This window comes from Oncorhynchus kisutch, linkage group LG1 (genome assembly GCF_002021735.2).
Source record: "Oncorhynchus kisutch isolate 150728-3 linkage group LG1, Okis_V2, whole genome shotgun sequence".
Taxonomy (NCBI): Eukaryota; Metazoa; Chordata; class Actinopteri; order Salmoniformes; family Salmonidae; genus Oncorhynchus; species Oncorhynchus kisutch.
In genome coordinates, this window is record NC_034174.2 from 17,085,938 (window position 1) to 17,113,457 (window position 27,520).

Sequence of the window (27,520 nt, forward strand, 5' to 3'; positions counted from 1 at the left end):
CTTGGAGGGTACTATGGTGTTGAATGCTGAGCTTTAGTTAATGAACAGCATTCTTACATAGGTATTCCTTTTGTCCAGATGGGATAGGGCAGTGTGCAGTGTGATGGCGATTTATACATTATTATCTAAGGACCTATTGGCCAATAAAAATGATCAAAAACTATTGGAAAATTTTCATACTTTTTGCTCATTCTTACACAGTCCATTCTCTCTTAGTCTTCACTGTGTGTAATTCAGCCAATGTAACCTTGTATATGGTACCACCATTTTTTAAATGATTTATTTAACCGTTATTTAACTCGGGAAGTCATTGCAGGACAAAGGAATTTATTGTTGTAATAATAGCCAGACCTATTTAATAATTTACTATAGAAAAGGGGTTAACGGTTAATATAGTTTACAGTATATTATTCCATGCTATAAAATCAAAATGCATAAGAGAAGCATCAATATGGGACAAATACAATGTGATGATACAATTACAATAAAGTTAAGGCTTAAATGCGTTAAAATAACAATGTTAATCATTAATATTTAGACATGAGAACAAACGGATTACAAGATACAAGGAGGTATTTCTGTACATAAAGATATCTACTCATATTTTATGTGGACACCCAAAACAGGAATTTACTCATTTTTTGTATGTATACATTAAAGGGCATATAATATCCTGCAGGACATAGCTGCAAAATAAATGTACAAAATTATCACTCAGTAGAAAATCTCAGTAGACTTGTTTTGAAATAGTTTCTGTAGTTAAACAGATACGATTGGCATCCCTGAAGCATTAGTTTGTTGATTTAATTTAATCTTAGAGAAGTTAAGCTAATTGATGGCATCCAAATTGGCTATTTTAATTTCAGTAAATATAGTACCCAACATCCAATTTGGACCAAATGTCTTCCTACCATTGAGTAAGACATGAGGAATAAAAAATGTAAAGTCGCCCACAAACATCCCATGCCAATCCCATCCCAACAACCAGTATCAGTTCTTTATTTGACAAGTAGTATGAAGCTGTGACGATGTCATTTATTCTGTGAATGTCAGTGAAATGTTAGAGAAATTAGTGATGGAAGTCGCTTGCATTATTTACAATATAGTGTGAAAGTAACAGGTTTTGACTACTAGATGCTGCTGTTCCTGCTATACCTCCACACTCTTATCAGTGTTGCTGGTCTCGTGTCCATTAAATAGATCACAACATTTCCTTAGCAATTTTAGGTAGAAAACCAATATATTTGGCTTGATGAAAATACATTTTGGTCATCCTCACAATTCAAGCCAGTCCTCCAGGAAAACAAATCAGTTTGTCCTTCTTAATCTGTGTCCAGGAAACAGCTTCTTTGTGTGTTGTTCATTACCTTAAAAAATATATGGATGAGTTACTGTTAGACCATTTCTGGTGAACAATCAAATTATTAGGCTACAGCAGTTCTCATGGTGTCAATGTTATGGTCTTCAAAGTCCCAAACACAAACTGTGTAGTGTTTTGCAATTGGTGTTGGTTGTGTTGAGTTTAATGGTAAATGTCACAATACATAGAGCTGTTTCCTGATAATGTTATTGAAAAACATAAGACTGCCATGCAATTCATTATATTATTAGGGTTGTCAGAAAAGTCTTTATATAAGAATTGCATAAAGATAGACCTCTCAAGAGAGCAGACACTTGTTGGACTATTCAAGGAGAGTTTGGTTGAAGCATTAGGTTGCTAAGAGAAGGACAAACTGAATTGCTTTCATGGAGGAATTTATTTTCATAAAATATATTGGTTAAGAACCCAAAGTTGCAAAGGAAATGTTGTGACCAATTTAATAAACACAAGAGACCAGCAAAATGGATGTGTGTGGCAGTATAGTAAGAACAGCGGCATCTATTGGTCAAAACATGGTACTTTCACAGTACTTTTGGGTAAATAATGCAACTTCAATTACACATCTCTCTGAGCAGGTAGAGAAAAAACATAACCAGATTCACAAGGTACACATTACATAGCAATACTCCAAGCCACAACTTCATACTACTGTCAAACAAAGAAAAATTATACTGTTTACTGGTTGTTGGGGTGGGATTGACATGGGGTGTTGGGGATCTGTGGGTGGCTTTTTACAAAAAAAACTTTGGGGGGGGGGGGGGGGGGGGGGATTCCTCATCTCTTACTCATTGGTAGGAAGACGTTTGGTCCAAATTGGATGTTGGGTACTATATTTATTGAATATTATCTGAATCCCACAAATTCCAGTTGGAGTACAATCAATTAGCTACATTTCTCAGAGATGAAATGATATTTAAATATAATAATGTTTCAGGAATGATAATCCTATCTGTTATTAATTACAGAAACAGTTTCAGAACAATCTCAAATGGTTGGTGTCGAAATCCTCTCGTGTGATTTGAGGTCCAACAACACAGTAGATAGTGAGGAGGCAGCACATGTTGCTCTTGACAGAGTTTCACATTTGTAAACCTATGAAAGTCCAGGAGGTATCACATTTTGTAATGTGCCTTGCTATTTCTCTGCCATGTTCAACCAGATAGCACACCATATGCATCACTGGCAGACAGGGACAATATATTCTAATTCAAACCGTTTACAATTATTTGGTTGCAAACCTGTGCATTCTTGGATTTGGCCTTTTCATCTCTACTTCATAGGTAAAATAGAAGGAACTATGAGGATACCCCTTCCCTCATCAATGTAAGTAAACAAATCTATGTAGCACACAGGAAGAGCTCATGCATGTACTTTACCACAGCATTCCAAATGGTGAAGCGGTTCTTTCGGCAAGTCACGTTGAAATGTTGCATATAATGGAATGTGTGATAGAAGATATTTCGTAAATTTCCATTTTTAAAATGAGTTTGTCTGCTTCATTTAAAATATTGTTAAAAGTCTCTCAGTTACTGGAATGGCTTGAACCAACAAATATGTTCAGAGCATTCGGAAAGTATTTAGAGCCCTTGATTTCCCCCCCATATTTTGTTACATTTCAGCCTTGTTCTAAAATTGATGAAATAGTTTTTTTCCATCAGTCTACACACAATACCACATATTGACAAAGTAAAACGTTTAGAAATGTGTGCAAATGTACAAAAGTAAAAACTGAAATATGACATTTACATAAGAACTCAAGTCTCTTTACCCAGTACTTTGTTGAAGCACCTTTGGCAGTGATTACAGCCTCATGTCTTCCTGTGTATGACGCTGCAAGCTTGGCAAACCTGTACTTGGGGAGTTTCTACCATTCTTCTCTGCAGAGCCTCTCAAGCTCTGTCAGGTTGGATGGAAGCATCACTGCACAGCTATTATCAGGTCTCTCCAAATATCAATCGGGTTCAAGTCCGGGCACTGAAGGACATTCACAGACTTGTCCTGAAGCCAGTCCTGCGTTGTCTTGAATGTGTGCTTAGGGTCGTTGTCCTGTTGGAAGGTGAACCTTCGCCCCAGTCTGAGGTCCTGAGCACTCTGGAGCAGGTTTTCATCAAGGATCTCTCTGTACTTTGTTCCGTTCATCTTTCCCTTGATCCTGACTAGTCTCCCAATCCATGCCACGGAAAAACATTCCCACAGCATGATGCTGCCACCACCATGCTTCACTGTAGGGATGTTGCCAGGTTTCCTCCAGACGTGACACTTGGCATTCATGCCAAATAATGAAACCAAGATTTAACTAGAACAGAGAATCTTGTTTCTCATGGTCTGATTCTAACTCTTAGCGGGCTGTCATGTGCCTTTTACTGAAGAGTGGCTTCTGTCTGGCAACTCTACCATAAAGGCCTGATTGGTGGAGTGCTGCAGAGATGGTTGTCCTTCTGGAAGGTTCTCCCATCTCCACAGAGGAACTCTGGAGCTCTGTCAGTAACCATCGGGTTCTTGGTCACCTCCCTGATCAAGTCCCTTGTCCTCCGATTGCTCAGTTTGGCCAGCAGCCAGCTCTAGGAAGAGTCTTGGTGGTTCCAAACTCCTTACATTTAACAATGATGGAGGCCACTGTGTTCTTGGACCTTCAATGCTGCAGACATTTTTTGGTACTCTTTCCCAGATCTGTGCCTCAACACAATCCTGTCTCAGCGCTCTACGGACAATTCCTTCAACCTCATGGCTTGGTTTTTGCTTTGACATGCACTGTCAACTGTGGCACCTTATATAAAGGTTGTATATATAAATTGTCCAATCAATTGAATTTACCACAGGTGTACTCCAATCAAGTTGTAGAAACATCAAGGATGATCAATAGAAACAGGATGCACCCGAGCTCAATTTCGAATCTCATAGCAGAGAGTCTGAATAATTTTTATTTGTAATACAGTTGCTAAAATTTCTAAAAGCCTTTTTCCGCTTTGTCATTATGGGGTATTGCGTGTAGATTTTATTTAATCCATTTTAGAAAAGGCTGTAACGTAACAAAATGTAGAAAAGGGGAAGGGGTCTGAATCATTTCCGAATGCACTGTATGTCAGTTCCATAATGGACCATTTCATTTCTTCAATACATGGCAGTGCTTATCAATTCAGCAAACCAAAACATTGAAGTTTCTACAAATATCAGCATCAGATTCAAAATATATATTTTAGTGCTCTTCAGGATAGCCTTGAACAGTTTCCTTTTAAATACCATGGACAATAACAAGATGAAAACTACAACAATAACACATAGGTATTGACCCTCCAATTGGAAAGTGTTTTGTGTGCATTGTTGTCTAAAAGACATACTTAAATGTGATAAAGCTTACTTGAGAACATTTTCTTTTTAAGTAACAAAATGATGCAAACATTGACATTAGGATTGGTACAAAAAATGCTTGAATAAATGATTTAGCTATTCATCTTCTTGGCCTAACTAAAAGGAAGACAAAAGTTCCCAATGCAAATATACTTTTGCAAAGAGTAAAGGGAGAATAACAATATAAAAAAGTGGTCATTTAATGCTTTATAACACCTAGGGTGAATGTTTTTAGCTGCCTGGAGCAATGCTTTTTATTGTCTTAGCATAGGCCAAAAAGGTTTTTACTCTACCATGAGGCCTGAAAGTGCTGTAAAATCATTTTTGGATGTCCCAAACATTCCCCAACCACAAAAAATAAATAAAAAGAGTCTGGCATCTTTTGAAAAGGTACAAATACAGTCTGGCACATTTTTGGAACCCGCATAGGGGAAAACAAACAAATAAAAGCCCATATCTAGGATTGATTACGCTAAAGTGGAGGGGTGACCTTACAGGGGGTTCCTCCATGAGGGTCAGGGGTAGGGTGTCAAGGTGAATTGCTCAGATGAGGGATATCCGTATGGGGATATTAGGAGACCCTGTCCTCTGTGGAGAGTGATGGCTCACCAGGTGCTCCACCACCGTGTGTTTAGACATGTGCTTCATAAGGTAGGTCTCCTGAAGACAAACAAAGAAGGGTTCAGTCAACACCGAGGCTCAGTAGACAAAGAGGTATACATGCTTCACTAAAGCGACATTGTTGAGTGATGATCTGACAACATTGGCTCACTCTTATTGCCTGAGAATGAGGAAACAAAGAACAGTCAATTGCAAACAGCGTTGCATGGTTTCTCACATCCTGTGAAAACATCAGCTCATGCTGCACTATAGCCTACTCACTGAGGTGTAGGCTCTGCCACACATGCTGCAGCAGTAGGCCTTGGCGTTTTTGATGGCATGCACAGACAAGTGAATCTGCAATGAGGCTGAGTCCGAGTAGGCACGGTAGCAGTTTGGACACTTGTAGGGCTTGTCTTTGTTGTGCTGTCTCTGGTGAGACTGGGGCAGGGAAAGAGACGGACACAGATTACCTAATACAATTATTCACAGACCTACAGTACCAGTCAAAAGTTTGGACACAGCGACTCATTCAAGGGTTTTTCTTTATTTTTTTACAAATTTTTACACTGCAGAATAATAGTGAAGACATCAAAACTATGGAATAACACATGCAATCATGTAGTAACCAAAAAAGTGTTGAACAAATCAAAATATATTTTAGATTTTAGCTTCTTCAAAGTGCCATAATATGGACTTGGGTCTTTTACCAAATACGGCTATATTCTGCATACCACCCCTACCTTGTCACAACACAACTGATTGGCTCAAACGCATTAAGGAAATAATTCCACAAATGTACTTTTAATAAGGCATACCTGTTCATTGAAATGCATTCCATGTGACTACCTCACGAAGCTGGTTGAGAGAATGCCAAGAATGTGCAAAGCTGTCATCAAGGCAAAGAATGGCTATCTCAAATATTGTCACACACTGATCTGTATCACCTGTCTTTGTGCTTGTCTCCACGCCGCACCAGATGTCTCGCATCTCCCCTGATTATCACCTGTGTATTTATACCTGCATTTTCAGTTTTTTCTGTTGACAATTCATCTTGTCAACAGTTTTTCTTAGTCTTCCCAGTTCTGACCTTTCTGCCTGTCCTGACCCTGATCTTGCCCGCCGTCCTGTACCTGCCTGACTCTGATTTGGATTACGACCCTTTGCCTGCCTCGACTAACCTTTTGCCTGCCCCTTGAACTAAACTCAGCAAAAAAATAAACATCCTCTCACTGTCAACTGTGTTTATTTTCAGCAAACTTAACATGTGTAAATATTTGTATGAACATAAGATTCAACTGTTCATTGAACAAACATGGGAAACAGTGTTTAAACCCTTTACAATGAAGATCTGTGAAGTTATTTGGATTTTTACGAATTATCTTTGAAAGACAGGGTCCTGAAAAAGGGATGCTTCTTTGTTTGCTGAGTTTATAATAAGTTCTGAGACTAGAACTATCTGCCTCTTGTGTCTGCATCTGGGTCTTAACCTGAGCCATGATAAATATAAAATAGATTTGGATTTGTTTAACACTTTTTTGGTTACTACATGATTCCATTTGTGTTATTTCATAGTTTTGATGTCTTCACTATTATTCTACAATGTATAAAATAGAAAAATAAAGAAAAACCCTGGAATGAGTAGGTCTCTAAACTTTTGACTGGTACTGTATTTGTCTAGACATTCAGGGTGGGGAAACACCTCAAACCAGGCCATTATCTGACCCAAATGGAGGAAAATCATGCTGAATATGTAATGTTCAAAATCTAAAACATACTACAGTAAAAATACAATTATTTACAAAAGTTGGCAATAATTTCAGAAATAATAGCATGTGTGTGAAATATGAGGAATGAATAGCATTGTCTTTGACTGTGGATTTGATATGTTATGTGTTCCTCTACTGTAAAACCAATTGTGACACTTTAGGAGACATTTTATGCCAACCACAGTGGTAAAGAAAAAAACCCAGCATCAATGCTTCAAAAGTAGAACCTGAGCATGAGTTTAACTGAAAATACCTGCAGATTGGAGAGCTGGGTGAAGGCTTTTTCACAACCTGGATGGGCACATTTATAGGGCCGATCCCCAGTGTGAATTCTGTAAAAGATATAGTGTGTATATATAGTAAACGAGGCTGCAGCATCCGGCACACATGTCGACATAGGGCAGCAGGCCGGATATTTTATTTTCTCTCTCTCTATAAGATACTTCACTTCCTTTTTGATATAATCTATAAAGGCAAATAACACTAGGGTAAATAAACGTAGGCCTAGATTCAATCAGATCAAGCCATTAACCGTCCGTAGCTGATGATGTGGCGTGTCGGAGGTGTAACTGTGTTGGAGCAGTCAAAATGTTCTGAATTAGAAAGTGTAGGCAATATAGAAATAATGACGTTCCAATTGAAAATCATTAAAGAAAATAATGGTTTCTATCAGCCTTAGAGGTGTAGATTACAACTCACATTCCTGTGCCATCTTATAATCAACACTGCATAGGATTTATCTTCATGCGACTCAGTGCATGACAGCTCTAACACAGTTCCGACACCGCCAAAACAACTGCAGGTGTCAGGTAGATAGAATCTATCCCTTCAAGCGTTAGGATTCTGGGAAAGATACATCATCACCACACTATACGACTTATTTTCCTTTTTGGTGTTCTTGGTAGAGCACCTATAAAGATCTTTATAGGGTACATGAAAACACTATCAAACTTGTGATCAAATAAGATTTGACCTTGTGTGCTGCTGCAAGTGGGAGAGCTGGCGGAAGCATTTCTCGCAGTAAGAGCAGTGATAAGGTTTGACGCCCAGGTGAATGCGGAGGTGCTGGGCCAGGTAGGATGCGTTGGTGAAAGATTTGGAGCAGTAGGGACACTTGTGCGGCTTGACCTCTGTGTGGGACTTGGAGTGCATCTGCATGTCTGACTTGGAGAAGAAGGTCAGTGGGCACAATTTACACCTGTGCAAACACACACACGAAACACACCGTAAGCAATCAATATGATAGTAAGACATTTGGAGTGAAATCAACATGTAGCAGTCTATGTGTAATGTGTAATGTGTAATGTGTGCTCATGCCTGTAGCATTTGCCCTCTTTGGGGATGATGGTGTGGCAGGATTGGTCGTTGCCTGAAGCGAGGATCGGGTAAGGCACCACCAACAGAGGGCCACCACTGTTCTCGGCTTTTATCTTCTTACGCCCTCGCCCCAGCAGTCCAGCAAGGCCCCCGTTACTTTTGATTTGCTCCATCCCAGGGCCACTGGCCAAGCTGGAGAGGACATGATGAGGCGAGAGGGCACCGCCTAGCCGGCTCTGGCTGTTGGAGGTGGGTGTGGTCAGAGTGATGGAGGTGTTATGGTTGCCAGTTCGAGAGGAAAGTGCCAGACCTGGCAAGTCAAGAGGTGAAATTGACTTACAAACAAGATTTAACAGAACTGTAATGCAAGACTGAATATATATACACTATATATACACAAAAGTATGTGGACACCCCTTCAAATTAGTATATTCGGCTATTTCAGCCACACCAGTTGCTGACCGGTGTATAAAAATCGAGCACACAGCCATGCTATCTCCATGGACAAACATTGGCAGTATGTTGGCCTTACTGAAGAGCTCAGTGACTTTCAATGGGGCACCGTCATAGGATGCCACCTTTCCAACAAGTCAGTTCGTCAAACTTCTGCCCTGCTAGAGCTGCCTCTGTCAACTGTAAGTGCTGTTATTGTGAAGTGGAAACGTCTAACAACAGCTCAGCCGCGAAGTGGTAAGCTACACAAGCTCACAGAAGGGAACTGCCGAGTGCTGAAGCGAGTATCGCGTAACAATTGTCTGTCCTCGGTTCCAACACTCACTACCGAGTTCCAAACTGCCTGGGAGGTTCATGTAATGGGTTTCCATGGCAGAGCAGCCGCACACAAACCTAAGATCAACAATGCTCAATGCCAAGTGTCGGCTGGAGTGGTGTAAAGCTCGCCGCCATTGGACTCTTGAGCAGTGAAAATGCATTCTCTGGAGTGATGAATCACGCTTCACCATCTGGCAGTCAGATGGACGAATCTGGGTTTGGTGGATACCAGGAGAACGCTACCTGCCCCAATGCAAAGTGCCAACTGTAAAGTTTGGTGGAGGAGCAATAATGGTCTGGGGCTGTTTTCATGGTTTGAGCTAGGCCCCTTAGTTCCAGTGAAGGGAAAACAACGCGACACTATATAATGGCCAAGTTAACAAACAGATCACAGACCATTTCGAATCCCACCGTACCTTCTCCGCTGTGCAATCCGGTTTCCGAGCTGGTCAAGGGTGCACCTCAGCCACGCTCAAGGTACTAAACGATATCATAACCGCCATCGATAAAAGACAGTACTGTGCAGCCGTCTTCATCGACCTGGCCAAGGCTTTTGGCTCTGTCAATCACTGCATTCTTATCGGCAGACTCAACAGCCTTGGTTTCTCAAAAGAATGCCTCGCCTGGTTCACCAACTACTTCTCAGATAGAGTTCAGTGTGTCAAATCGGAGGGCCTGTTGGACACTGTTAACAAACCTCCAAACGAGCTTCAATGCCATGCAACACTCCTTCCGTGGCCTCCAACTGCTCTTAAATGCTGCCCTCACCCGCCTGCACGACTAGAATCACTACTCTGGACGGTTCTGACTTAGGTATTTGTAGTTGTCCACATATTCTAAGTGTATGTCTAAACTGTAAACTCTCCTTCCAAACTCATATTAAGCATCTCCAATCCAAAATTAAATCTAGAATCGGCTTCCTATAGAATCGGCTTCCTATTTCACAACAAAGCTGCCAAACAGCCTCGTAAAACTGACTATCCTACCAATCCTCGACTTTGGCGATGTCATTTACAAAATAGCCTCCAACACTCTACCCAGCAAACTGGATGCAGTCTATCACAGTGCCATCCATTTTGTCACCAAAGCTCCATATCAGCCACCACTGCGACCTGTATGCTCTCGCCAAACCCACTGGCTCCAGGTCATCTATAAGTCTTTGCGAGGTAAAGCTCCGCCTTATCTCAGCTCACTGGTCACCATAGCAACACCCACCCGTAGCACACGCTCCAGTAGGTATATCTCACTGGTCATCTCCAAAGCCAACACCCACTTTGGCTGCCTTTCCTTCCAGTTCTCTGCTGCCAATGGCTGGAACGAATTGCAAAAATCGCTGAAGTTGGAGTCTCATCTCTCCCTCACTAACTTTAAGCATCAGCTATCTGAGCAGCTTACCGATCGCTGCAACTGTACACAGCCCATCTGTAAATAGCCCATCCAATCTACCTACCTCATCCCCATATAGTTTTTTTACACACCAGTATTTCTACTTGCACATCTATCACTCCACTCCAGTGTTAATTTGCTAAATTGAAATGACTTCACTACTATGGCCTATTTATTGCCTTACCTCCTTACTCCATTTGCACACACTGTATGTAGATTTTTATATTGTGTTATAGACTGTACTTTTGTTTATTCCATGTGTAACTGTGTGTTGTTTTTTGTTGCACTGCTTTGCTTTATCCTGGCCAGGTTGCAGTTGTAAATGAGAACTTGTTCTCAACTGGCCGTCCTGGTTAAATAAAGGTGAAATAAATAAAAAACAATGACATACTAGATGATTCTGTGCTTCCAACTTTGTGGCAACAGTTTGGGGAAGGCTCTTTCTCGTTTCAGCATGACAATTCCCCCGTGCACAAAGTGCGGTCCATATGTAACAGTATAACTTTAGACCGTCCCCTCGCCCATACCCGGGCGCGAACCAGGGACCCTCTGCACACATCAACAACAGTCATCCACGAAGCATCGTTACCCATCGCGCCACAAAAGCCACGGCCCTTGCAGTGCAAGGGGAAACACTACTTCAAGGTCTCAGAGCAAGTGACGTCACCGATCGAAATGCTATTTAGCGCGCACCACCGCTAACTAGCTAGCTATTTCACATCCGTTACACATACAGGAATGGTTTGTCGAGATCAGGTGTGGAAGAAACTGACTGGCCTGCACAGAGCCCTGACCTCAACCCCATCGAACACCTTTGGGATGAATTGGAACACTGACTGCGAGCCAAGCCTAATCGCCTAACATCAGTGCCCAACCTCACTAATGCTCTTTTGGCTAAATGGAAACAAGTCCCCGCAGAAATGTTCCAACATAATTTGGAAAGCCTTCCCAGAGGAGTGGAGGCTGTTTTATAGCAGCAAAGGGGGACCAACTCCATATTAATGCCCATGATTCTAGAACGTTTGACCAGCAGGTGTCCACATACCTTTTTAATTACGCAGACATTTTCAGAGAAAATTATTTCTTGACATGTTCCCTTTTAGTTAGTCGCTCAACATAGGAATACTCTTTGTGCCTACTCCTTGGCTGAAGTAGATGTGAAATCACACCGGTAAGCCAAAAGTCATTTTGAGAAGCCTGGATTAGTCTACAGGCCAATAGTACAGGATTCTGGGAAAAGGCTGTGGAAGTCAGCCTCTCTTTCCGTGTAGGTGCCAGGAGGCACAAATGTCAAAACAATGTCATTACCTGATAGGTGATTCGTTCTAGGGGGTTGGTCAATGATTTGACGCAAATGCCAGTCTTCCCACAATCCTCTTGCTTTTATAGCCGTCTTATCGTCCAGATTCAAATTTACATCACCAAGAATACGTCCTGTTAGAGATGTGCAGAAAATGCACATAATTTACCAGAAATGCTTTTACAGGAAATATAAAGCCTTGGCTCATAAGACTCAATGACAATTTTCATTATCTATCCATCCATCAAGGATAAAATATATATAAGTATTACAGTAATTACAAGATACAATTTACAAAAAGTGATGGGATGTGTGCCAATCATTTGATGAGACTGAGGAAGATGTGAGGGAGAGTGATCGCATGACATTGAGTAGAGATGCATTCTGATGTGAACCACCTCTGAGAATGGGTGAATTTCTTGCACATCACTAACTGAGTGAGGGGTGGTGGTCAATGGTGGTCAATGACAATGGAGTCTGGCCTGGTGAGGTGGGTGCGGTTAGCGTACCTGCGACTGAGCTGGAGGCCGTCCGGGTGTGCAGGGCAATGTCTGGCTGGGACGAGCTGTGGACATGGAGACCTTGTTGCATCTGCTGCAGTTTCTGAACTGACATCTGGACTTGCTGCCCACCTCCTGTCTGTGTAGGATTCCCCAGTCGTTGCTGAGGGGAGGGAACTGTGGAAGGCGGCAGGTGGGGTGGTCTGATCTTCTCAGCCATCAGCTGTTCCTTGATCTTGTTGATCAACACAATATTATCCATCTGATAGCAGGTAGACAACACAGAGACAAGAGAACAGTCAGTTAAATCTCAGACATTCTCATTTTGGAAAATACTGACTGTGACCAAAGTTATCCTACTTATGCTTGTCAGTCAATTTTGGGACTATAATTGATGTTTATGACTGCTACGGCCACATAGGCCGTTCACAACCAGAGAAGTTGATTTTTCGGTTCAGTTCCTCTAACATCTTTGAGTGTGCTTACAATTGTGTTGCTTTGGCTCCCTCCAATGGACTCAAAGGGAAATAACTTGAACAATGTAACCTAAGAACATTTACAATAATTTATGTCCTCTCTTCAGGTGATCTGTAAAAATAGTGTGTACTTTACATGGAAATGTACATGACAATCAAGCAGGCAAAATACCTCTCATTGCTCATGGATCTCAATGTTACACTGCCTAGAATAATAAATCATAAAAATCTTCCCAATATACAGCCCACTGTCATCTTCTTCTTCCTCCTCTTGTACACTAACAATCCTGTTGTTGAATGTTAGAGGGTAAAGTCTACAGTTAGTACTCACCTGCCCAGGCATGGTGGGGGGTGGAGGCCAGAAGTAGGGATTATTAAAACGAGGTTCAGCCATTCTATGAAAAACAAACCAAATAAAAAATTATATTCTGCACAAAAAATGAAATGTTTTTATTGTGCAGTGAAAAATTAGGGCAAAGTGCCTTGCTCAAGGGCACCAACAGATTTTTCACTTTTTCGGCTTGGGTATTCAAACCAGCGACCTTTCGGTTATTGGCCCAACGCTCTAACAGCTAGGCTACCTGCCGCTAAGCTTCCTGTCACTAGACTACCTGCCACTAGCCTGCCGCTAGGATACCTGCCGCTAAGCTACCTGCCACTAGCCTGCCGCTAGGATACCTGCCGCGAAGCTTCCTGTCACTAGACTACCTGCCACTAGCTTGCAGTTAGGATACCAGCCGCTAGCCTGCCGCTAGGCTACCTGCCGCTAAGCTACCTCCCGCTAGCCTGCCGCTCTACAACAACAGTTTATTCTGCATCATACAATTAACGCAAATGTTTTCAGCATTTATGAGTTCATAAGTTCCAATAGATTTATATAGTTAATACTTGCCATTTATCCACATGCCAAATACTGAGCTTATGTTTGTAAATGTGTTGTATTCTAGCCTCCCGATTTCAAAGTAAATGGAATTACTTTCTAACTTCCTCCCATTCTCTTCCTTCACCATATCCATGACAAAAGTTTGTTTCCACATGCACTGTAGCTAAGTATAAAACTTCCTCCTCACACTGTTCTGAGTCACAACTTACTAAAGTTGCCCACAGACAGCTGAAAATTTGCAGAGGATTCAATTCAGCAAGAAATTATTCAAAGAAGAGAAAGCTTGTGAGTCACAGGGATCGTCTCCTAGGAATTACCCAGGAGGCCTTTATTCTCCCTCTGTCAGCTCGTCAGCAGGGTCTTGAACCACCACACTGAATGATGGACATCTCCCCGAAGAAAACACAATCACATAACATGATAGGCTATAGCTTGTTAATGAACACTTGAAAGCTGCTATCTGAGAAAGCAGACATTTTTATAAAAATACAGAGACAGTAAGCAGCTCAGAGCTGAACTACTGCCCATCCTCCTCTATGTCAACCAAACCATGGGGTCATCAGCTAGTCTCATGGGAAACAGGATGAGCACTTTGTCTCTCTCCTCCAAATACATCATGAACAGGACATAAATTATATCTCAAATGATGACAGGTCAGCCAAAGAAATGGGTTTGCTTTATGAAAGCCAGCATATGTGATGGGAGGCCCGAGTCTAGATGGAGTCAGACAGGTTGCATAATATGTTTTTCATACAGTCTTATGAGCTAGTCCAAAAACTATACAGAGGCATTTTGGCAGTTTCCTATAACATCTTGTGATTGAAGATAGAATTGCATAAATAGTTGAGGCGTTTGAAAAAGATATGGTCTTTCGGTAGCCTACAGTGTCTATGAGAATGTTGATATTTTCACAGGGGACAAAATATCCCTCATCCCCGCTTCCTGATGTTCCATTTAGAGTGTATGTCATTGACTTTCATTCCAATATCTCTAAATGCAAAGGTCCAATTTGGAAGTATTTGGGGGAAAGAGCATTGCTTCTCTTTGTCCCATGGTAGAGCCTGCTGCTCACTCATAGCTGTCTGAGATCTGTGGGGGTCTTTCTTTCCATTGCTTAGTTTTTCAAGCCTTATAATTTTTTCATGACATATTGCGTGATTTGGCACAGACCACCATTCTGATGTCTGACTTAGCAGCGTAGCACAGTCCATTTGCATGAGCCAAAAGAAACAAAAAAAAATATGTCCAAGCGTATGAACCTAAACCAAGAAAATATTTCCCTAATGATGCCGACGGGTGTCCGTTTCACTTCCTGGAGTTACTCTGAGTCTCCTGGGCTTCAGCTGAATATAAACTTGAGTTGATTATCTCCACCATATGACAGCTCAGTCTTTGATATGCCATGTTTGACGTTGGTGATGACAACCAGCCATCTTCTCCGGCAACAGAGAGTAGTGTCAAACTATATTAAAGTAGAGAGACCTTTGTCCATTTAAAATACACAAAGTGTAGGGCATCCTGCCTGATGGTGACTGTATGGGGATTCTTCTCAGCCATTCTTTTGTAAACCATTGACTCAATGGACATCCAGCCTACAACAGGCATAACAGCTATATTCAACTATCTGATCAGACTGGGAAAAAAAAGATGTCTTTGCCATGGCTACCCCTTGAAGACTGTGTACTGTTATCATGGTATTACCAACATGTTTTGGAACTTGATTTTGTCTAGATCAGTTCCTCTTATGTACAGTATGATGGTTGATCACATCATTGGACACTAAACTGACTTTCTGAGGTTATTTCAGGGATAACAGGGACATGGTGCAGAACTGAGCCCTGGATCTAATCCAGATGCAAGTTCTATAAAAAGTAGTCAGTCCCTAGAATGTCCTTTGGACCTACTGTGCATGCAATCTAAAGTTCAAACCAATTGGCATTAGCAAGACAGTAAGATTTCATCCAATTGATTATCTTAACTATTCCAGGTAACTAAACCTGCAGAGAAAATAGGTGATTACGAGTGTTTTTCAGATGGTAGGTTGCCAATCTGATGTACTATGTTTCAGCTGGAGTAAAATCCAACAGACCCCCATACTGTGGGAACCCAGGATCAATGTTGGGATATTAAACACACTTCACTCCTGTTATTGTCTGAGCCACTTGAAGATATGCCTATCATTAAAGTGTGGAACAACAAAATGTTTAACAATGGAGCAAATGTATCCCATGACCTTTTCACATGCAAATATCACTTGATTTATATTATGTATACGTAGTGCTTCATTTGCCATTCAAATAGAGCAATATTACTTTTTCTTTTGTTAGAAGTCTCATAACTAATCATACACGCCGTTGTTCAAAAAACCTTTTTCCAGTATGCAATGTTGAAACATTTCAATTGTATTGAGGAAGCAATGTCTTCAATTGAAATATTACAATATTTTGCATTAGTGAAATAGCCACGGTGGATCAGTTTATAAGCTATTTGAATCATAGCAGAAATGGATGCATGCTGAAAACATCTGGTGAGATTGAGAACCGCCGTCTGAAATAAACGTGTCTATAATAAACCCGCAACACTGATGAAATCAATCTGAATGTATCGTTGTGTGACGCAGTAAAACCACAAATACTCCTGTTTCGCACTCAGCATTTTGTCTATTGCTGTCAAGACAGTCAGATGTACTAAGAAAACTATTCGACCACTGTTGCCTATATAAACGTATAGGGCTGGTCGTGTTTTTAAGGACATCAAAAAGAATAGGCTGCAGGCTATCAATCTTCTGACAATTAGCGGCAAATTAGTAAATAAATCGTGTAACATTAGCCAAACATCACATTTGCAGTAATATAATATAAGCTATTATTTGCTCTATAAATTATTTTCTCAAAACAAAGTGATCTATTATTAGGATATAACAAGGGATGACACATCACTTTGAGGATGGTCCAGACTCGTAGACTAAAACAAAAGTTACTTAACTGGTCCTTTATTCTATCGGTAAATCAGCGTTTATTTCCAGATTAAAAAAAGACCTTTAGAACCTAAAATGCAAACACATAAAAACATCCAATAAGGTGCATTTTGACTGCAGAGCAACTCCAATCCCCCTAGCTTGTGCCTCGCTCCAATGCCTCTCCCACATTCTCAGACAGTTTTATTAAAACATTTCAGACAAAAGGAAAACAAAAATGGCAGCCTGTCTTATTTTTGTAAGGTCGGGACGCCATATTCTGCAGATCCCACATTTACAGATCCCACAATTAAAAACGAGACTCGATGCATGCAAATTTGTCATCCGTTTATTTGTATTAAGTGTTCGAATGATTGTTTACTTAGATGTACAGGTTTGAATAGCCCGGCTCGAGGAATAAAAAAAATAAGACACTTCCCACAACAAAGCATGCATTGCAAAATGCAATGCGTTACGGTAACTGTTCCCTATCCAAATCCACAATTTATTCCCGAAGTAGCAAGCATAACTGCATTTCATCTGGCGAATTATTTTTGCTACATTCATAATAGAACTAGAATGTTGCCATATTCAAAAATGGATTGGTAAAACACTAGTATTATTTATTTTTGTAACTTTTTGACGACTGAAATGGTAGCAATAACTGCTTTTAAAATAGCATTGAGGCAGCCGAACGTTTTTAGAATGCCACGCAGAATATAATCGGGAAACAAATGTATACAAACCTGACACCTCGATTGTAGATTTTATTATATTTGATAAAAGGTTATTTTTGCTTGTCTTCAGTCGGAGTTACTTCAGACCTTCCGGGTCGCCATCTGTTCACTTCTGGGTGCTGCAAGCTAGGAATTGCTTTCACTGAAGCGGTCCGTTTTAAGTAGATTTTCAGAAATAGGCCTACAAAAGTACAAATATAGATATGTTAATTTTGAATACTTGCGCGATATAAACGTGGTTCAGCAGATTATGCGTAATTGTAGTGACATAATTGACAAGCCTTTGGTGTGGCAGGACTGTCTGTACCATAATTTCAAGGCACAGATTTACAGTATGTGATCAGGAGTGGAAAGAAAGAAGCTGCATTTAATGGATACAATTAAACAATTCTCAACAAACAATGCCCACTATGCCCTGAATTCTCGCAGATGTATACATTGTAAATTGTACAGGCCCCTCTCTTTGAAGGCACAGGTTCGCATATCGTATTGGTCTTTGTAACTGGAAAACCAAATCAGTCATTGGAGGTTTCAGGTAGCAAACATCCTCATTGCTTGACGCTCACGTAGTGTTTTTTTTTTATTATTTTTTTTATCTCTCATCAATAGGCTACTTCTCAAATGTAAAGGATTTTTCGGATAAGGGTTGAAAATGGGGGTCTCTGTTATACTGTTCATGTAACCCCTATAGCACAGAGTAGCCTATTTGGTGTTTTACCCTGAAACAGTAATAATTATACCATGGTAATGTATTTTTAAACTGTTGAACAGGCCTAAATATATATATAATATAAGTATTATACCATGATATTACTATTAGTTTCTGTGCTGTAATCACTTTTTCTGGTCAAACATACATTTAGCCATTTTCCATTCCATAAACTCCCTAAAGCTGGTCAAACATACATTTAGCCATTTTCCATTCCATAAACTCCCTAAAGCTGGTCAAACATACATTTAACCATTTTCCATTACTTAAACTCCCTAAAGCTGGTCAAACATACATTTGGCCATTTTCCATTACTTACACTCCCTAAAGCTGGTCAAGCACAAGATATGGTAGACTAACTCTTAAAACTATATTTTCCAACTAACAATGGGGGCTACAGACATGTAGGGTAACTTGAATCCTCTGTGCATGCTTCAGTAAGAGATGGCAGCACTGCACTATTAGATACTCTTATCTGAGTGATGAACTTCTGATACAGACAGTAGCCTACTGTCAATGGCAATGTTGCCCAACAACAAGCTGTCATTTCCCAACAGAACACATCCATCTATAAAGGACACCCATGGTGCCAGTTGACACTAGACAAACAGATGCAGAGACACATGAACACACACACAGATACACAGAAATAAAGACCCCCGCATTACAAAAGTCAAACTGGTTTCCCTGTTGTCTGTGCAAACATTGCCACACCCTCTATCTAAAATGCACACATGCCCCCAAACTTACCCAGGCCAGATGAGGAGAGAGTGCCTGAAAACATCCCACGGGGGGAGGGGTGAGGGGAGGTATACAGGAAGGATGAGAGCTGTTTGGCTCACACCGACATGCTGTGCTGCTGGAGGCTGTTGTGTGCACAGGTAAGATGCTAAACTCCAACTTCACAACTATTTAACATAAACTCACTCCTTGATTGGAATGGTCTCATTGTCCAACCACCTCTATGCAATGCCGTGGGCTGTAAATTACATCTGTTCTGTTGTTATCAGGATTTACAGGAGGGCGGTGGAGGCTTGAGTGTTAGTTTGCATGAAGACAGAAACTGGCAGTGAAGCATAACTCCAACAAGTCAGACATGAGAGAGGAGTGCCAGTTTGTGTGCAAGAGTTCTCATGACATTTGCATGGTGGGTGATAATGCTTTAAGTTTGTTATGTTTCTCAAAAGTTGAAAGGCTAACAAAATACCCCAAAAATCATACACTGATCTAATTTCTCTCTATTGACATTTCAGTGACTAAAAACAGTAACGTGGCTGAGAAGGCCATTGTCCAATATGTACACAAAGAGATATAATGATAAACATAATTTAGATATATTACTATCTTAAAAGTATTGCTAGCATAATACAGCATATCTGCTACAGTATTTCACATGATGGGCCTTGAGTTCGTTTAAGGGCCCAGTGCAGTCAAAATTCAAATTTCCTGTGTTTTGTATCATATTGTAGAACAACAGCTGATGTAACACAATGTAACACTGTAAAAGTGTGAAACAATGGATTAGTATTATTTTCTGATAGTTACTCGTTGTAATCAGCAGGTTTTGCATGGGTTGAGTTTTGGCTTGCCTGGTTGCATCACCAGGCAGTATCAGTTTTAATAGACCAATAACAAAGAAAGTTCCAAACCTATGCCAATAAAAGCTCGTTTTCAGTTTTCCTCTACCCTCCCCTCGAAACTACCGTGCAGCCTCCCCGGGACTGCGGCGCAGAAATACTAGCCCACAGAGAGAAGCTCGAGATTGAACTTCATTCATTCTTCATTCATTCTTTCTAGAGCAGTGGTCACCAACCGGTCGATCGCGATCCACTGGTGATCTCGAAGGCATTCCTAGTCGATCGCCAAACATTTCTGTAAAAAACCCAACGATAAAGCATTGTGTTCCTATTTCTTTGTATTCGTTTAGGGCTGTTTGCGGTAGGTGCACCCGTTTCAGCTGCGCTGCACGCCGGGTAGACGAACTGTTGCCATTTTGAACCGTTTAATGTGTCTGAAGGTATAAAAATGCCTTCCCGGCGAGCCCACAGAGCAAATCAAGTGCACTATAATGTTACCGATGGCCAATCGCATTGCTCAGACGACTGTGCCTGCAGTAACGTAGCAAGCAACATACCGAAACAAAACAAACTATTCAAGAGATTTTTGTTGAAGTAAGAACGCATTGGAGTATGATTCTATTGCATTGCCCAGTGGAGGCTGCTGAGGGGAGGACGGCTCATAATAATGGCTGGAACGTAGCAAATGGAATGGTTTCTTGCATCAAACAACACAACATTTTCAGTCACATTTTCAGTCAAGGGGATAAACAGGTTAATGTCAAGCCCTGCATGTTTTTTCTCTCTCTCAAAAGTCTCATGGAATGTACAGGAGGCATACATTGAACACCACACATTGGTTGCTACTGTAGGCTGAATAATAGAACAGCCTCTGTATGTCCATATTAAAATGTTATGGGATGTATTTTCTCCATTGTTTTTGATGGTAGGCCACTCTGGTAGGCCTACTACATTATGATCAAATAGCCACAGTACCCTACATGGCCACTGTTAAAACTGTAAGTTAAATGTTCACAATGTTCAAGTTTGCGCTCAGCAGACCTCAAAATTTGCCCAGTTATAACAATTTTGAGGAAAAATTGCACCTAGCTAAATTCTTGCTTGAGAAATAGTTTTTTGCTAAAAAAAAAGGTTTATTTTTGACCATTTTAATGGAAAACTAACTTAAGTACTAAATTGTTACCCAGATATGATTTAATATTGAGATAAAAACAGCTGCAATCAGTCAGGAAGTTAAAGCTTGGTCGCAAATGGTTCTTCCAAATGGACAATGACCCCAAGCATACTTCCAAAGTTGTGGCAAAATGGCTTTAAGGACAACATAGTCAAGGTATTGGAGTGGCCATCACAAAGCCCTGACCTCAATCCCATAGAACATTTGTGGGCAGAACTGAAAAAGAGTGTGGGAGCAAGGCCTACAAACCTGACTCGGTTACATCAGCTCTCAGGAGGAATGGGCCAAAATTTCCCCCAACTTATTGTGGGAAGTGTCGTGTAGTGGAAAAAGGGGGAAAGAGGTATTTATGACTGTCATAAACCTATCCCAAGGCCAACCTCATGACAGAAGCTTGTGGAAGGCTACCCAAAACATTTGACCCAAGTGTATGTAAACTTCTGACCCACAGAAAATGTGATGAAAGAAATAAAAGTTTAAATAAATAATTCTCTCAACTATTATTCTGACATTTCACATTCTTAAAATAAAGTGGTGATCCTAACTGACCTAAAACAGGGAATTTTTACTAGGATTAAATGTCAGGAATTGTGAAAAACTGAGTTTAAACGTATTTGGCTAAGGTGTATGTAAACTTCCGACTTCAACAGTATGTTCCAAGGAGTAATAATCCATTCATAATCCAATAATGGTTTTTAATATAGTCCTCTGTCTGTGTTGTTTTGTTTTAGTCATGGATGATGTGTTAGAGGGAGCAGCTGTGGTGTGTGTGTGTGTGTAAACTGGCCTGCAGTCTTCTCTTCCTTCCCATGGTCACTGCTTCTCTCAGCGCAGTCAGCTTCTGCTGCAACTGCCTGCTGCTCTTCACAGACCTCGTAGTCACAAGTAAGTGTCCATCTCTAACCCTATTTTTGCTGTGTACATCAGAGCTACAACTACCTGTTACTCCTTGCAATAGGAATTTCCAGTTGAACAAAAAGGAGAGCAGACTTTGTGTCAATCAATAATCAATAGGTCGTTCCATGAATAGAGTACATTTTGTGTCCCTTTGATATTTATTTTCATTTTTAATTATACGCCTTATCTCCATGGTATCCAATTGTTAGTAGTTACTATCTTGTCTCATCGCTACAACTCCCGTACGTGCTCGGGAGAGGCGAAGGTCGAAAGCCATGCGTCCTCCGAAACACAACCCAACCAAGCCGCACTGCTTCTTAACACAGCACGCATCCAACCCGGAAGCCAGCCGCACCAATGTGTCGGAGGAAACACTGTGCACCTGGCGACCTGGTTAGCGTAATATTAAATATTAACAAATACTTTCTAGAATCATCATTTTGACATGCCCCTCATGTGTTTCTGACTTCTAGAAAGGTTTTAACCCACTTAACCCCAAAATAGTTTTCACTATCATTGTAAAGCCCTAGTTATGTTATTGCTTTTACGAAGTAATTTATAAAGATATTTATTTTTTTAAACCTTTATTTAACTAGGCAAGTCAGTTAAGAACAGATTCTTATTTACAATGACAGCCTACACCGGCCAAACCCAGACGACGCTTTGCCAAATGTGCGCTGCCCTATGGGACTCCCAATCACGGCCGGTTGTGATGCAGCCTGGATGTGAGAACTGATACATTTATGTCCCTCATTCGAACGTCAACTCTTGTTTTAAAATGGTGAAGTTGTTCCTTTTAAAAATATAGTTTTTAAAGAAACATTGATCAGATAGTGTTAAAGCAGGTGAGCTGGTTCTTTTCTTTTTGGCCATTTTCTGGTGGAAAACTGCGTGGGTTGAGCATAACACGTCAATCCTGTTATCCATAGATAGATGTAACAGTGTAACTTTAGACTGTCCCCTCGCCCATACCCGGGCGCGAACCAGGGACTCTCTGCACACATCAAGAACAGTCACCCATGAAGCATCATTACCCATCGCTCCAAAAAAGCCACGGCCCTTGCAGAGCAAGGGGAACCACTACTTCAAGGTCTCAGAGCAAGTGACGTCACCGATTGAAACGCTATTTAGCGCGCACCACCGCTAACTAAGCTAGCCGTTTCACATCCGTTACACTCACCCCCCCTTTTGACCTCCTCCTTTTCCGCAGCAACCAGTGATCCGGGTCAACAGCATCAATGTAACAGTATAACTTCAGACTGTCCCCTCGCCCATACCCGGGCGCGAACCAGGGACCCTCGGCACACATCAACAACAGTCACTCTCGAAGCATCGTGACCCATCGCTCCACAAAAGCCGCGGCCCTTGCAGAGCAAGGGGAACCACTACTTCAAGGTCTCAGAGCAAGTGACGTCACCGATTGAAACGCTATTTAGCGCGCACCACCGCTAACTAAGCTAGCCGTTTCACATCCGTTACATAGACAGGCTAGAAATATTTTAATAATACTTTTTTTTTTGTGAAGCTTGCATTCAATTTCCCCACATCTGTTGCACACAACAAGCTTCAATTCTCCCTGTCAAGGGGATTTATGGCTGATTTAAGATGAAAACCTCTGTTACTTAGACAGGCTAAATGGCACCATGCCGGTATATTACAAGTTGCAACAGGGAACAGAAGCACCCTGCGTACCCAGCACAGAAGCACCCTGCGTACCCAGCACAGAAGTACCCTGCGTACCTAGCAGAGAAGCACCCTGCGTACCCAGCACAGAAGCACCCTACGTACCCAGCACAGAAGCACCCTGCGTACCCAGCACAGAAGTACCCTGCGTACCTAGCAGAGAAGCACCCTGCGTACCCAGCACAGAAGCACCCTACGTACCCAGCACAGAAGCACCCTGCGTACCCAGCACAGAAGCACCCTGCGTACCCAGCACAGAAGCACCCTGCGTACTCAGCACAGAAGCACCCTGCGTACCCAGCACAGAAGCACCCTGCGTACCCAGCACAGAAGCACCCTGCGTACCCAGCACAGAAGCACCCTGCGTACTCAGCACAGAAGCACCCTGCGTACCCAGCACAGAAGCACCCTGCGTACCCAGCACAGAAGCACCCTGCGTACCCAGCACAGAAGCACCCTGCGTACTCAGCACAGAAGCACCCTGCGTACTCAGCACAGAAGTCAAATCAAATCAAATTTATTTATATAGCCCTTCGTACATCAGCTTATATCTCAAAGTGCTGTACAGAAACCCAGCCTAAAACCCCAAACAGCAAGCAATGCAGGTGTAGAAGCACGGTGGCTAGGAAAAACTCCCTAGAAAGGCCAAAACCTAGGAAGAAACCTAGAGAGGAACCAGGCTATGTGGGGTGGCCAGTCCTCTTCTGGCTGTGCCGGGTGGAGATTATAACAGAACATGGCCAAGATGTTCAAATGTTCATAAATGACCAGCATGGTCGAATAATAATAAAGCAGAACAGTTGAAACTGGAGCAGCAGCACGGTCAGGTGGACTGGGGACAGCAAGGAGTCATCATGTCAGGTAGTCCTGGGGCATGGTCCTAGGGCTCAGGTCAGTTGAAACTGGAGCAGCAGCACGGCCAGGTGGACTGGGGACAGCAAGGAGTCATGTTAGGTAGTCCTGGGGCATGGTCCTAGGGCTCAGGTCCTCCGAGAGAGAAAGAGAGAAAGAGAGAATTAGAGAACGCACACTTAGATTCACACAGGACACCGAATAGGACAGGAGAGGTACTCCAGATATAACAAACTGACCCTAGCCCCCCGACACATAAACTACTGGAGGCTGAGACAGGAAGCACCCTGTGTACCCAGCACAGAAGCACCCTGCGTACTCAGCACAGAAGCACCCTGCGTACTCAGCACAGAAGCACCCTGCGTACTCAGCACAGAAGCACCCTGCGTACTCAGCACAGAAGCACCCTGCGTACCCAGCACAGAAGCACCCTGCGTACCCAGCACAGAAGCACCCTGCGTACTCAGCACAGAAGCACCCTGCGTACCCAGCACAGAAGCAGAGAAAATGCCATTGGAAACAGGCCCTTTGTAGGAAGTCAAAACAAAAGGTAGTGAGTGACCTTGTCAGTTGTTACAGAATCACACAGTGTTCACAGGATGTCATCAATACAATACAACAGTGAATAATCAGTGCCCTCTGTTCTTGTACATCCAGTCTGGTATCAACTACTATCAACAGATATGAGAATAATCCATAAGCTTCAGGATGAAGTCTAGTGGCCATCAACCAGCACCTTGAGTGTCACAAACACTGGAAGTTATGTATTACAGAAAGGGCAAATATATTAACATGCTAAACATTCTGTTAATCACTCTAAACTAAATATGAACTTTTGTGATCTTACATTTCCCCATTACACTCCTATAGTGTCATGTGTGACTCAGTTGGTAGAGCATGGTACTTGCAACGTCAGGGTTGTGGATTCAATTCCCACAGGGGATCAGTACGAAAATGTATGCACTCACTACTGTAAGTTGCTCTGGATGAGAGTGTCTGCTAAATTACTTAAATGTAAAATATCTATAGGCTATTTCAGTGTCCTAATGCTGCCAGTCCCATCCTCCACATTTCTCCATTTGATTGACTGATCTTTGTTGTCCCTCAGCCTTCCTGGTTGTACTCTGGTTTACAGAGCCCTGGCTACCTCAATTTTCCATGTCCACTGATGTCATCGCCCTGCGCTTCCTGCTCTTCCTCAGCTACATCTACTGGGCAGTGCTGCTGATGACCACACCTCTGGTTGCTGTGGAGACGGCCATGAGGTTGCAGTGGCCCCAAGTCTGTGGTGGCGGAGCAGTGGACGGAGACGTTGACAAACAGAGTAAAAATCCTGCACCTCATGGCGGTGTGACACTGGAGGTAGAGAACTGGCAGAGCAGGGACACAGACACCCAGAGAGGAGGGAGAGAGGACCAGGACCAGGGAAGTTGTCTGTCCCACATCATTGGCTTCTTCTGCTGTCTGCTGGTGTGGGCTGTCTGTGGCATCTGTGGGGGTCAGGGCTGGAGACTGGAGGTGCTGTGGGTGGAGGTCTGCCTGGAGAGGACCAGCTCCCTCACTCTGTGTCTCCCTAGCCTCCCCAACACCGTCCTGCTTGCTCTGGGTGAGCCCAGCTGGGGCCTGGCCACTGTGACCTTGGCTCTCCTGCTGGTGCTGACGGTGGGCTGGGGCTTTCTCAGAAGACACCTGGCCCACACAGAGACGGACCCACACACACCCACAACCACACAGACACACAAGGAGGAACATGGTACTGACATTCAACTGCCCGTTCAAACACTCCCTGCACCACGCAAGGCTATGAAACCTGTGATGTCAGTGGCGTCAGCCCCACGGTTTGTTGACACAGAGATAACATGGTCCAGATGCTCCGTTCACAGCCCATGTTCTGGGAACAACATGCAGCTGTCACTGGGTCACCATGTCCTCTTATCCCTGGAGTTTTTGTCAGCAGACAGACTAGAGGGACACAAAGAGAAAAAGGACTAGGAGACATACCTCTCACTGGTATTGTGGAGGAACACACAGACAGGAGCCAGCATGGGCTCGGGCGATTTCCCTGCCTGGGGGTGAATATAATGACAGGGTTAATGTGTCTGCTCACTGTCTGTGTGTTACCTCTAAACCTGTGAACATCCTACTAATCAGGCACACAGAGACAATGCTGCAGTGGAGTTTGAAGATCTTAATGTAGTTGATAATGTAAATTCAATCATTAAGGAGGTCTGAAAGGCTTGCTCACTTTATCTTCATCCACTAAGCATAATATATCATATTGTTTCTTCTCTATGGGATAGTTGGTAGCTATTTTCAAACAATTTTCTCCCAGCAGGAGGGTCTCGATGCCCCCCCCCCCTCCCCACACACACACACACACACAGGGATGGCCACCTGCCATCATATCATCTGGCGAGACTATCCCCAAAACAATTTTAACACATTTTCATATTGCACTTGGTCTTTGTTGTTCATTCAGTTAGCCTGTCCTCGATTGAACTGGCTGCACCCAAAGAAGCTAAACAGAGGGGTCTCTCAGTCAACGTAACATCGGCATAAAGTCAGTGTACTGGACAATAAACCTGGATGGTGTTAGATAATGAGGTGTGGCTTGGGAATGGCAAAGGGGGGTGCAACTCAATATTATATACACTGACTGAATATACACAGAGTATTCCACACATGATTTCATAGTTTTGGATCGACTGACCTTCATGTCTTAAAGTAATGATGAACTGTGGTTTCTCTTTGCTTATTTGAGCTGTTCTTGCCATAATATGGACTTGGTCTTTTACCAAATAGAGCTATCTTCTGTATACCAACCCTACCTTGTCACAACACAACTGATTGGCACAAACACATTAAACAATTCCACAAATGAACTTTTAACAAGGCACACCTGTTAATTGAAATGCATTCCAGGTGAAGCTGGTTGAGAGAATGCCAAGAGCGTGCAAAGCTGTCATCAAGGCAAAGGGTGGCTACTTTGAAGAATCTACAATGTAGAAAATAGTACAAATAAAGAAAAACCCTTGAATGAGTAGGCGTGTCCAAACTTTTGACTGCTACTGTGTGTGTAATATAATACATAAATATATAACTATTATACTGTATATGTACTTGTGAGTGTGTGTGGCTCTGACATACTGTGAAGAACAGAGTGTTAACACAGGGCAGTTTGACTCAAGAATTCAGTGATTCTTT

At 42.2% G+C, this 27,520-nt stretch overlaps 2 protein-coding genes across 3 annotated transcripts; one reads left to right on the forward strand and one right to left on the reverse strand.

The window, feature by feature from the left end:
• Nucleotides 1–4,048: 4,048 nt before the first annotated feature.
• LOC109898353 (zinc finger protein 362) lies at nt 4,049–19,147 on the reverse strand. Of its 2 annotated transcripts, XM_020493308.2 has the most exons (10): nt 18,884–19,147; nt 17,434–17,605; nt 13,180–13,243; nt 12,382–12,634; nt 11,881–12,006; nt 8,416–8,725; nt 8,072–8,296; nt 7,352–7,430; nt 5,612–5,770; nt 4,049–5,389 (listed from the first exon to the last, which is right to left on the reverse strand). In XM_020493308.2, exons 3-10 carry the CDS (start codon nt 13,240–13,242, stop codon nt 5,273–5,275), a joined length of 1,332 nt encoding a protein of 443 aa, XP_020348897.1. In that variant the 5' UTR covers nt 13,243; nt 17,434–17,605; nt 18,884–19,147; the 3' UTR covers nt 4,049–5,272. The 2 variants fall into 2 exon arrangements, with proteins under 2 accessions (XP_020348897.1, XP_031644182.1); XM_031788322.1 differs by lacking the exon at nt 11,881–12,006.
• LOC109898368 (uncharacterized) lies at nt 18,886–27,419 on the forward strand. Its single transcript, XM_020493328.2, has 4 exons — nt 18,886–19,014; nt 19,144–19,280; nt 21,616–21,769; nt 25,425–27,419. The coding sequence occupies exons 3-4, from the start codon at nt 21,694–21,696 to the stop codon at nt 26,306–26,308; spliced, it is 960 nt and encodes a 319-aa protein (XP_020348917.1). The 5' UTR covers nt 18,886–19,014; nt 19,144–19,280; nt 21,616–21,693; the 3' UTR covers nt 26,309–27,419.
• The last annotated feature ends 101 nt before the right edge of the window (nt 27,420–27,520 follow it).